The sequence below is a fragment of the Mesoplodon densirostris genome, chromosome 2 (genome assembly GCF_025265405.1).
Source record: "Mesoplodon densirostris isolate mMesDen1 chromosome 2, mMesDen1 primary haplotype, whole genome shotgun sequence".
In the NCBI taxonomy this organism is placed as follows: Eukaryota; Metazoa; Chordata; class Mammalia; order Artiodactyla; family Ziphiidae; genus Mesoplodon; species Mesoplodon densirostris.
Window position 1 is genome coordinate 90,540,163 of NC_082662.1, and position 12,477 is coordinate 90,552,639.

General features: G+C 39.1%; 1 protein-coding gene across 3 annotated transcripts in view; it reads left to right on the forward strand.

Moving 5' to 3' along the window:
* Positions 1 to 1,814: 1,814 nt before the first annotated feature.
* Positions 1,815 to 12,477, forward strand: part of SLC35A3 (solute carrier family 35 member A3) — a 30,462-nt gene continuing 19,799 nt past the window's right edge. Inside the window, exons 1-2 of one of the 3 annotated variants that reach the window (XM_060090185.1) lie at positions 2,127 to 2,185; positions 10,323 to 10,430. Coding sequence is in view for 1 of the 3 variants with exons in the window: in XM_060090183.1 (XP_059946166.1) it covers positions 1,913 to 2,185 (273 nt within the window). In the remaining 2 variants the exon portion in view is untranslated. Of the gene's footprint in view, positions 2,186 to 10,322; positions 10,431 to 12,477 lie in introns of all 3 variants that reach the window. The other 2 variants (XM_060090186.1, XM_060090183.1) reach the window with 2 other exon arrangements.

Here is a 12,477-nt window from a genome sequence, read left to right on the forward strand (position 1 = left end):
GGTGAGCTTTTGTACTGCCTGGCTTGTCTTCACCATCATTACCAACCAGTTCAGGTCTGTTCAGGAAATATGTGTTAAGTTTCTACTATGTGCTAAGCACTGTGCTAGGTGCTGGAGATCCAGAGATAAATAGGATAGCACTGACCTCAAGGAGAGCGTTGGGCAGAAAGGATATATATATATAAATCAGATCACAATACAGTGAAGTAAAATATTTTGATATGCACAAGATGCCTCAAGATGTTATGGAACCACAGAGAAGGAGTTCAGAGCCCTGGGAGGAAGGAAGCAAGAAAAGGCTTGAAGTTTGTGATAATATCTGAACAGAGAATTAAAAGATGAATGGGGCTAACTTAAAAAAAATATAGGCAGGGGCTTCCCTCTTGGCGCAGTGGTTGAGAGTCCGCCTGATGATGCAGGGGACACGGGTTCGTGCCCCGGTCCGGGAAGATCCCACATGCCGCGGAGCGGCTGGGCCCGTGAGCCATGGCCGCTGAGCCTGCGCGTCCGGAGCCTGTGCTCCGCACCGGGGGAGGCCACAACAGTGAGAGGCCTGCGTACCGCAAAAAAAATAAAATAAAATAAAATAAAAATATATATATATGTTATATACATATATATACACATATATATACATATATATATGTGTATATATATATATATAGGCAGGAGCAGTGGAAACATATTCTACATGCAGTGAACAGCATGAGGAATAGGAAAAGGTACTATGAATGGTATATACGGGGAAACTCAAAGGTGTTCAGTGTTGTTAGAGCATAGATTGTAAAGCTAGGAGAAGTTAATGAAAGTATTACTTTCTTTTGGTCATCAGTTTTGGGACTCATATCTTTACATCAATTGTGGGTCTCATATATTTAACCCTCTATTTTCATTGTTGTTTTTGTTTGTCTAGAGTTTTGGTCATTTTCCAAGATGCCAAAGCACATGTTACTGTTTTGTAATTAATAGGTGCCTCCATGTCTCTTTTTTTCATTTTAAAGCTTCTTGAACAGACTAAAAGGTCTTTCTTTTCTCTAAAAAGCTGTACTTATGTCATAAGGTATACTTTTCCTGCTGGTGTATTTAAAAAATATTTTAAATCTTTTTTTCCCCTTACAACCACACATAATTACTACTATTTTAAAAATAAATATATATTCATTATATATTATCTATATCTATCTATCTATCTATCTATCTCTTAATCTTAGAATAGTGCCTAGCTATTATTATTATGCACCAGGCACATTTTACTTCCAAAATATATGGACAAACATTAAGATCTGATATATATTCCACCATCCAGGGAATTTCTCAAGATCATATTACAGAACATTTTAAAGCCAGTTATTCTACTCTAACACAGTTATTTAATTTTATTTTACTGCTCTCTCTCCGTTCTTTCTTGGACGTAGTTTTAATCATTTGCAATATAAAGAGACACAGGCTTAATTCATAGCGGCATTGTGTTAAGAGGAAAGGGACAATCCTACTCTATCTACTATTTGGCGGCGCTGCTTTGGGCGCGGCTCAGCCTCAGGGTCTTAAGCCAGGGTGGGAGAATTGGTTGTTTCCAACCGAACAAGCTTTCCAGATGACTGGGTGGCAGCCTGCGCCACAGCGAATCTCGTTGGTTTTCACTGTCAGTGACAGTCATTTTTAGAAGCGGGTTTGTTTCCTTCCCGAATCCACCTCCTCACTCCCTCTCCGGGTCCTTTGCCCCAAAAGAAGTTTGACACCCTGGCGCCCTCCGCCACCGGGCAGCCCGGCAGAGGCCCGCCGCTGGAGTTACTCCATCCGCCAGGTCCCCTCAGGACACACCCAGCAAGAGGCACTGCCCCGGGCGGTGACACGACAGTGAAGCCGGCTCCGGGGGTCGCCCGCGGGGCCTCCCGGGTGCCTCGCCTTCGGGATGGAGCCGGCCAGTGCCGAGCTGCGGCCACCAGAGCGGAGCCGGGAACGGTATGCGCCCGGGCCGAGGAGGAAGCCGGAGCATTTGGGGGACTGGACCGCGGGAACCCGGAAACGCCTGGGCCGCACCGGGCCGGCGGTAGCGACGGCGGCGGTAGCGGGCGCCGCTGCGCTTCAGGGGTCGCGGGGGACCCGGCGGGCGCCGCAGCCTGGGGCGCCCGGCGGAGCTGAGCCGCCGCCCCCAGTGCGCGCAGCCGGCCGAGCGGCGTGGGAGGTGAGTCTGGCGCGCTCCTGGCGGCTGCGGGCACGGGGAGGCCGGTGACCGCGGCTCCGGCCAGGGCAGTGATGTGAAATCCGTCTGAGTGAAGGGGACGGTGTGGAAGACCTTAAGTACTAGCTAAGTAGGGGTGGGAGTGGATGAAGTGACACGTTGTTAAGTCCGAGGGAATATATGAGGAATGTGCTTGGTGGAGGAGGAAAAAAGGGCCCGGGGAAAGGGGTGTGTCAAGCGAATGAAAACCGCAGTGTGTACCTTAGAGGCTGGGGCGTGGGGAGCCGCGGCCGGAGGGCCAAGCTGGCGGTCATTACGTCAGCGAACAGCCCCGGAGCTCCTGCTCGGTGTGTGGCCCTGTGGCAGGTACCGAGCCACCAGACGGGGACCCTGCGCTGAAGAAGCCGCAGGGACTTCAAAAAATGGAAAAGCAGTCCTTGGTAAGGCTAATACATAGGCAAGGGCTGTCTGAGGCCAGGTGGGATTCCTATCAGAACAGGTGTGTGTGTTGGGAGAGGGTTCTGAGTGTTTAGGAAGGGAGCATTTTAATTAACATTTATTTAAACCAACTAAACTCCGGGGAACGCTGGTTCAAATGAATTAAAGGATAATAATATTAAATGTAGTACTGGGCCTTGCTTAGTAAAACACGTGTCATTACTTTATGGTAGAAGACTGAATCTTTTATTATGTTCTATTACATGTAGTATTTGAAAATGGAACCAGAATTAAGTTTTTTGTTTTCGATCAACGTTCAACTTTGGTAGTTAAAGATGAAATTTTGGTACAGTTTCTCACTTCGTGCGCTTACTGCTCGTCACTGGTAAACTCAGGTTGTTTCCTTTAAAGGCATGACTTCTAAATTTACATTTCTGGTCCTAACTTTCCTCCCAAGTATTGATTCTGCTTTTTCAGCATCTCAATTTGCTTCTTTCCTTTTTCATTCCTGTGCTGAACGTGGCTTCTCTTTCCTCTTACTTGCGCTATAGCAGTGGCTAGACTTGCTGCCCTCAGCCTGTCTCTCTTCCAATAACTCCCCCCCCATACTGCTTTTTAAAGTCAGAGGTCTTGTGTATTCTTTTCCCTCAGAAATACTCGGTGACTCTCTATTGAATCCAGAATAAATTTAAAATTATTCAGGGTAGTATCCAAAACTCTTCAAAATTTGTAGCTGTCCATGGCTCCAATCAGATCCAAAATCAAAAATCAGTATCATTGGGCTGATATCAAAGTGTCAGAGGGACTATGCTCCCTCCGGAGGCTCTAGGAGAGAATCTGTTCCTTTTTTCATCCAGCTTTGGTGGCTGCCAACATTCCTTGGTTTGTGGGTGCATCACTCCAGTCTTCAAGCCCAGCATCTTCAAATCTCTTTTTGCTCCATCTTTACATTGCCTTCTTCTCTTGAGTATCTGTATTTTCCTCTTCTGTCTCTTATGAGGACACTTACATTGGCGTTTAGGCCTCACTTAGCTAATGCAGTATAATTTTCCCATCTCAAGATCCTTAATTTAATTTAATCTGCAAAATTCCCTTTTCCAAATAAGGTAACATTTACAGGTTTTAAGGATTAGGACCTGTTGCTCAGTAGGGTCATCAGCAGTTGGGAAGAGTTGACCTAAAGCAGGGAAGGGAGGATAACTGGAACCTGCCGGCACCTTTGCTTCTGTTTCACCACATTTAACTGAGAATCGTCTGGAGTAATGGCTGTTGCTTCACTTCTGCCTTCCAGATCTTGTGCAGGTTTTGTGTTTAGCCAATTCTGACCTGGCACCATATAGAGAAGGGGATTTGCGGAAATGTGTTTGAGTTTAACCAAGTTGATACAGCAATAATACAAGGACCATAATTTCCCTATGATATTTTCCTATTATACACCATGTCATAGCAGTTTACACCCTTATACTGTTTCTTAAATTATTTGAATAATATGTGTCTTCTGTGCTAGAGGATAAGCTCTATGAAGAAACAGATTATATTTGTTTTGTTCATCATTGTGTATCCAGTGCTCATCATAGTTCCTGACCATAGTTAGTATTTAAATATTGATGGTGAATTGTGTGATACCTTTATTTTCTACTTCTGAGTGCATCTCCTGAGTCTTGAAACTTTACTAATGGTTAGTGCCTGGGGACCTATCATGGAGGAGGAATTTTTCCTCTACTCTTCTACGTTCTTCTGGCCCGTCTAAGAATTAAATTGACATGAGACAGATTGAGGAGAAAAATCACACAAGAGTTTAATAACACGTATACATGGGAGAGACCCAGGAAAACTGAGTAACTTGTCAAAATGGCTGAAACCCTCACCTTACATACCATCTGCAGCTAAAGACAAGAGAGGATGTTGGGGGTAGTGGTTTGAGGCTTCAAAGGCGGGGGGGGGGAAGCAATTAACACGGAGATGTAAAAGCAAAAGTTTGATAAATAAATATTTGCTGGGCCATGCAGAGACAATGGGACACAGAATGGACTCTGATCTCTAGGCTCTGCCTAGAGTTTCCCTCCACCACACATAGCCCATATTCTTAATTCTTTGCAGATATCTCTGGTGATACTGTGGGAACAGGCCCTCTATCTAATTTTTTTTTTTTTTTATCAGTTAGGGGAAAGGTCAAAGATCTTGCTGAGTCTTTAGGGCCTTCACTGTTTCCAGCTTGAAATAACCCACATGCCAAAGAGATATTTTGGCATGACAAGTTTTGCTACCCTACAGATCCTACCTGGATTGTGCAGTAGTCTCTGTTCTTTGTAGAATACCTTTAACATCAGCCTTTAGTTGTAAGTGGTGGGAAGTGACCATAGCAGAAAGTGGTAGAGCAGAATGGCACAGGGGTGGGGAAATGAGAGGGTGAGAAAGGAGTACGTTTTTACATGGCACCTCACATTAGAAGGGGATCTTAGGGCTATATTTATTAGGTCTTTATGTTTTCCCAGTCATTGACATTATGTAAAGAGTACAATAATACTGAAAAATTTATAATCTAAAAATTGGAATGCAAATAGGTTTTATGTTAAGTTGAAGAAATATTTGAGTACTATTGATTTTATCTGAATGTAGGAGTGGAAATTCTGCAGTCTGTAAAAGAACAAGTTAAAAAATTGACAGTACTCTAACTTACATACAAGTGATATCGTCTTATGTAAACAGATACCTGACAGCTTGAGGAAGAAAAGGAAGGAGAAACAATGAAAAGTTGTTTAACTTAGAATGTAATAGGAACCATAGAATGTAAAGAGTCAGTTGTTAAGTGTTATCGAACAGGATTTTGCTTTTCTTAAGCACTTAAGAGTGAACTTAAGTTCACTAACTTAGTGGAGGTTATTATTTTTATCGTAGAAACAAAATTGACTATGTCAATAATGTAAAGTACCTTTAATTCATATTTCTTTCACTTTTATAAATAAGATTTTGGGTTTTCCACAGGATTATTGTGGACTTCAAGTACAACATATTGTTGCTACTTTTGGTGAATACTGTCTCTACTTCTGAGATAGTTCGGCAAGAAGATATGTAAATGCCAGTGTCAGAAGTAAAGCCAGTTATGATGAATTTTGTCATTATTTAGCACACAGTTATAGGTTGCAGTTTTAAAGTTTTGGCATCATGGAAGATAATGAACAAAAAATTGCAGCTGAGGTCAGCATTACTTTTTCTGTGCGTTTACTTGGAAAAATTTTAAAGGGTTTGTTTTTATACCAATAGCTGTTTCTGACTAGTGTAATGTGAATTTATATTTGTATAGCACTTGTGTTTTCATATGTACTCTATTGTGTCATTAACCTGAAATAGATTATAATTTTATACTTAGGGAGTATATTTCAGAACTAATGTTTAGAAAATGTAAATATAGCTCACTCTAAAAACCTTAAGTTAGAAATTTAACCTTTTTATGATAGAAGGAAAATTGATTTGCAGAATTACTTAGGTACTTAGTAGTCTTTAAAAATCTGTATAAAAAATTTTTTTTAAGTTGCTAGTCTCTTTCCTGCCTAAAGGACTTCCTTTAGCATTTGTTGCAAAGCTGGTCTGGTGATGCTGAATTCTCTTAGCTTTTGCTTGTCTGTAAAGCTTTTGATTTCTCTGTCAAATCTGAATGAGAGCCTTGCTGGGTGGATTATTCTTGGTTGTAGTTTCTTCCCTTTCATCACTTTAAATATACCATGCCACTCCCTTCTGGCTTGCAGAGTCTCTGCCGAGAAATCAGCTGATAACCTTATGGGAGTTCCCTTATATGTTATTTGTTATTTTTCCCTTATTGCTTTTAATATTTTTTTTGTCTTTAAGTTTTGTCAATTTGATTACTGTGTGTCTCTGTGTGTTTGTTTCTCCTTGGGTTTATCCTGCCTGGTACTCTCTGTGCTTCCTGGAGTTGGTTGACTGTTTCCTTTCCCATGTTAGGGAAGTTTTCAGCTATTATCTCTTCAGATATTTTCTCGGGTCCTTTCTCTCTTGCTTCTCATTCTGGGACCCCTATAATGCGAATGTTGATGTGTTTAATGTTGTCCCAGAGGTCTCTGAGGCTGTCTTCGTTTCTTTTCATTCTTTTTTCTTTATTCTGTTCTGTGGCAGTGATTTCCACCATTCTGTCTTCCAAGTCATTTATCCATTCTTCTGCCTCAGTTATTCTGCTATTGATTGCTTCTAGTGTATTTTTCATTTCAGTTATTGTATTGTTCATCTCTGTTTGTTTGTTCTTCAGTTCTTCTAAGTCTTTGTTAAACATTTCTTGCATCTACTCAATCTTTGCCTCCATTCTTTTCCCCAGATCCTGGATCACCGTCACTATCATTATTCTGTATACGTTTTCTGGAAGGTTGCCTAGCTCCACTTTATTTAGTTGTTTTTCTGGGGTTTTATCTTGTTCCTTCATCTGGGACATAATCTTCTGCCTTTTCATTTTGTCTGACTTTCTGTGATTGTGGTTTTCATTCTGCTGGCTGCACGATTGTAGTTCTTCTTGCTTCTGCTGTCTGCCCTCTGGTGGATGAGGCTATCCAAGAGGGACTGGGTCTTGCTCTGGTGGGCAGGGCCGTGCTCAGTAAAACTTTAATCCACTTGTCTGCTGATGGGTGAGGCTGTGTTCCTTCCCTGTTAGTTGTTTGGCCTGAGGCAACCCAGCACTGGAGCCTACAGGCTGTATGGCAGGGCTAATGGTGCTCTCTGGGAGGGCTCATGCCAATGAATATTTCCCAGAACTGCTGCTGACAGTGCCCTTGTCCCCACGGTGAGCCTCAGCTGCCCGCCGCCTCTTCAGGAGACCCTCCAACACTAGCAGGTAGATTTGGTTCAGTCTCCTATGGGGTCACTCCTCCTTTTCCCTGGGTCCTGGTGCACACATGACTTTGTGTGTGCCCTCCAACAGTGGTGTCTCTGTTTCCCCCAGTCCTGTGGAAGTCCTGCAATCAAATCCTGCTGGCCTTCAAAGTCAGAGTTTCTGGGGATTCCTACTCCTGTTGCTAGACCCTCAGGCTGGGAAGCCTGAAGCGGGCCTCAAAACTTTCACTCCAGTGGGAGAACTTCTGTGGTATACTTGTTCTCCAGTTTGTGGGTCGCCCACCCGGCGGGTATGGGATTTGATTTTATTGTGATTGTACCCCTCCTACCATCTCACTGTGGCTTCTCCTTTGTCTTTGGATGTGAGGTATCTTTTTTGGTGGGTTCCAGTGTCTTCCTGTTGATGGTTGTTCAGCAGTTAGTTGTCATTTTTGGTGCTCTTGCAGGAGGAGGTGAGCACATGGCCTTCTACTCCACCATCTTGAGCCAATCTCTCTATATAAATGTTATTACAATTTAAAGACATTGACTAAAGATTTAGTTTTGTGGAACTTTTAGTGGCTGAAGACATAACAGCAAAATACAGATATTATTGTCTCAGTAGAATAATGGGCTTCATACACAGACCTAAAGATTATACATGTAACCTATTGGATATAATGTAGCCAGACTGATTTTCAGATATACCTACAAGTACCTATCTCTGTTTGAAAAGATAAATAGAGATTATTAGTATATAGTGTTTTGAATATTTCAGAACTTAGTTAATGCATATCTAGTACAATAATGATGGTATAAACAACTAATTTTTCACTAACCCTGATTAATATAAGGGTGGAAGTAGTAGTAGTGTGCATTAATTATACATATACTTTATGTAATGTATATTTTTTAAATGTTTAAGGCCTGTAAAGTAACTCAGAATTGGCTGACAAAGCATTGTAAAGGAAAGGATCTTAGGGAGCGACTTTAATGGAAATGAGGGATATGTAATTAGCATATCAAATGTACTTAAATTATACCTTCTAGCATGTTTGAAAAACCGTTTTTTCCCCCTTAAGAGTAATAAATAATTACTGAGAAATTTTTTGAACTCTTAATAAGCTTACTAATATTTTTTGCACACAATTCTAACCAAGTCATCATCAAATCCAAATGAATGGAGCTTATTAGATGAAAGAAGTTTTTGTTGTACATTTTTCTTTCAAGAGGTGAGAAGGAATTTAAAAATAATAAAATTCAACTTTGTAAATATCAAACTTATCTAACAATTCAGGAGAAAAATAATGATTGGAAAGCAAGTACAAGATCTTTTATAGTGACTAACCAAATCCTGGAATATTCCTGTGCAAAGGACCTTTAGAAGCACTAGCAGTGTGACTGTATCGAATAAATATGATTATAGTATACACAGACATACACAAAAATTATAATTATACATTATTATTATTATGCAATAATTATACACTAATAATTTTACAATAGTTAATGATTATATATGTTATGTATTACTATATGTATACTCAAAGTTTACAATTTAAAAATTGAGGCACTTTTAGATGAAAAAATTGAAATTACTTTAATAAAATTGTGTGTGTGTATTAGAATTGGAAGAGACCTGAGAAATCATATACAATATTAAATTTTAGCAAAATGGCTTGAAATATTTGTAGCTTATATAATATTTAGGAGCTACTTGTTGAAAATTTTTAAGAAAACTTTTAAATAAATCTTTAAAAGGAAAAGAAAGGATCTTAAATGTTCATCAGTAGGAGAATGGGTAAACAGAAGGTCTGCTTATTTGTTGGAACAATATAGAGTTATTAAAAGCAATGAACTAGGTCTGTATATCAATGTAGATGGCAAAACAATGCTGAATAAAGTAAGGAAGATGCTGAATAATGTATACATTATGATACCATGTATGTATATTAAAATATTTAGGCTTACGGATATTTCTATATAGGTGTATAAAATTTTTAAAATGTACTGAAATACATACTCCAAATGCATGATAATAGGGGAGGGGAAAAGGAATAGGACGTAGAGTTTGGCTTAAAGGGGACTTTAACTGTTGTGTTTTATTCCTTTAAAAAAGGAAAGGTAAGCAAATGTGACAAGATTGACACTTGTTAATTCTGGGTGGTAGAATCATGGATGTTTGTTATATTCTTGGTACTTTATTGTATTTTTTAAATCCATTTTTTCCCCTCAAGAAAGATCTATTATTTTTTAGGAGAATTTGGAACTTTGTGATTAGAAGACTAGTTTCTATATAACTAAGAATCCCCAAAAGTTGTTGAAATCCTTTCAGTGGGAATATGAAATGGTCTAGGTACTTTATTTTACCTTTGCTGCTAATGTTCTTGAGTTTAGGGAGTTCCAAAAAACTTAAGAAAAATTGGCAGAATCTATATCAAAATATCATTAGATGTCTTTGAGTGGTGAGATTATGGTTCAAATTCTTACTTATTAATATAATTTTTAAGTTTATTAATTTTTTCTCACTAATAATATACTACTTTTTAAAGTAAATAAAATAATAAATGCTTTTTTAGAAAAACCAGAACAAACGAAAACCAAGGAAAGCACTCTGAATGAAATACTCTAGTGATCAGGAAGAATACATTTTCAGGTCTTAGCTGTTAAGGTGGAAGTGGAACATCTAAGCATCCTGTCTCTTTGACACTGCTATAAATCTGAGAGCCTCACTGAACTCCAAGTGGGTTTACAGAGCTTAGTAATCGGGGTCTTTAATGGAACATGGGTAGTAATTTGTTGACTGATTCATGACGTTTTTGAAAGTAAACTGAATGAGGCTCCATTTGTGAAAGAACCTAACAGTTTCTTATTATTGATATAAAAGTTTCTTGGATAGGAAATTTTTATGAAACAAAGAATAATCTGGAAACCAGAGGATTGGCAACACCTGAAAGGATAAAAGAAGGGGAATTCAGCGGTAAGAGAAAAAAATGTACGAGAGACTGAAATTAAATCTTAAACATGAAATTGGTAAAAGATTGTTTTCATTTATAATGAGAAAATATTGTAGACTTTAAAATGAAGAAACAGTGTTACTTTTGTAAATTATAGAGGTGGAACATAATCTTTGTTTTGGTCTATTTCATGTTTATGTATTTGCTTTGCATTTAGGGGTTGTATTAAGTGAAGGTACTAACTTTTACCTATATTGTACTAAGTGAAAGTACTAACTTTTACCTATATTTTACTCCAACCAAACTAAGTATTTGTATATCTTAGAAATGTATTTTGAATTTTTTCATTTTGAGTTTTTTCTTCCCTTAGGCAGAATTGTAAATTAAATTGTAATTCTTTACATGTGATCTAGTGCAAATGAGCGTGTGTTTGCATGTATTTTACTTCTCGACTTCATATTAGAAAAGCAATGCTGTTCTTTCTTCCTATGTGTCTCCTCTACTCCTCATACAGAATACTTCACTTCTGACACTTCTGCTCATCACATGTATGTGAGGTTTTTCCCCACACCAAGCAATTCTCTGCAACACCAGCTGGATGTCCTACTTCAGTTCTCACACTGTCTGTCTGGAGATGGTATCAGATCCCACACGTTAAGGGCTCAGTCCCACAAGACTGCTCCCACCCCACTTCATATGCCAATCACAAGTAGTAGGTCCTCAGGTTATGCACAACTTCTGTCTGACTTTGCTACAAATCAGAGGTTCTCATGACCTTCTCCTCATGTTTGATTAAATTGCTATAATGGCTCACAGAACTCAGGGAAACACTTATGTTTACCAGTTTATTAAAGGATATGATAAAGTATACAGATGAACAGTCAGATGAAGAAATACATAGGGCAAGGTCTGGGAAGGTCCCCAGCACAGGAACTTCTGTCCCCATGGAATTGGGGTGCCTCACCTTCCCTGTGTGGATGTGTTCACCAACTTGGAGGCCCTCTGAACCCTGTAATATTGTGATTTTATGGAGGCTTCATCATGTAGGCAAAATGGATCATTAACTCCATTTTCAGCCCTTTTGCCTTCTCAAGAGAATGGGGAGTAGGGGAGCTTGGGGGATGGGGCTGAAAATTCCAAGCTTCTAATATGGCTTGTTCTTTCTGGTGAGCAGCTCTCTTCAGAAGCCATCCAGAAGCCTGCCCAAATTTGCCTCACTAGAACAAAAGACACTTCTATCACCCAGAAAATTACAAGGGTTTCAGGAGCCCTGTGTCAGGAACTGGGGTCAAAGACCAAATATTAGAACAAAAGATGCTCCTAGTGCTCTTATCACTTAGGAAATTACAAGCGTTTCAGGAGCCCTGTGTCAGGAGCCAGTGCCAGAGACCAATATATATGTTTTTCTATTATCTCACAGACTTAGAAAAACAAAACAAAACATTGTGAGAGACTAAAAATATTACGAACTGTATTATCACAGTGAATGTTTATATTGATGTTGTATGTATGGAAATGGAAAAGCAAAATTGTACAAATAGTGTATCCTGGCTTAGAATCTGACCTTTAAATTTACATTTGAAAAGAAATCAGAGTATTGCTGTTATAACACATACATTATGGTCTTAGTTGTACAGAATAAACAAAAGACTTTCTTGAACAGGTGAGAAATAATTGTTTGACATTTTCCAGGAAAATCAGATGCATGTGCCAAATGCAGATTGCTGGCAACTTGTCCTCCTTTTATACAGAGATAAAGGCCACCAGGAAGTCTTTTGAAATTCTACAGTAGCTTGTAATGGGATCTGCGGAACTTGATATTTAACTTTATAACTGTTACTTTCAATTAATAATTATAAGACCTTGAACAAGTCATCTAACTTCTCTGTTCACTATTTTCTTTATTTTAAAATGAAGATATTGTACTAGATGATTTCTAAAGCATCTTCCACTTCTAAAATGCTATAATTTTATTTCACATTAGGATTCTTCTAATGCAGATTTATAAAAATGAGATAGTTGGTTGATAAAGTGGTTGTGGCATTTTACATTCCCACTAGCAAAGTTGAGAGTTCTATTTGCTCT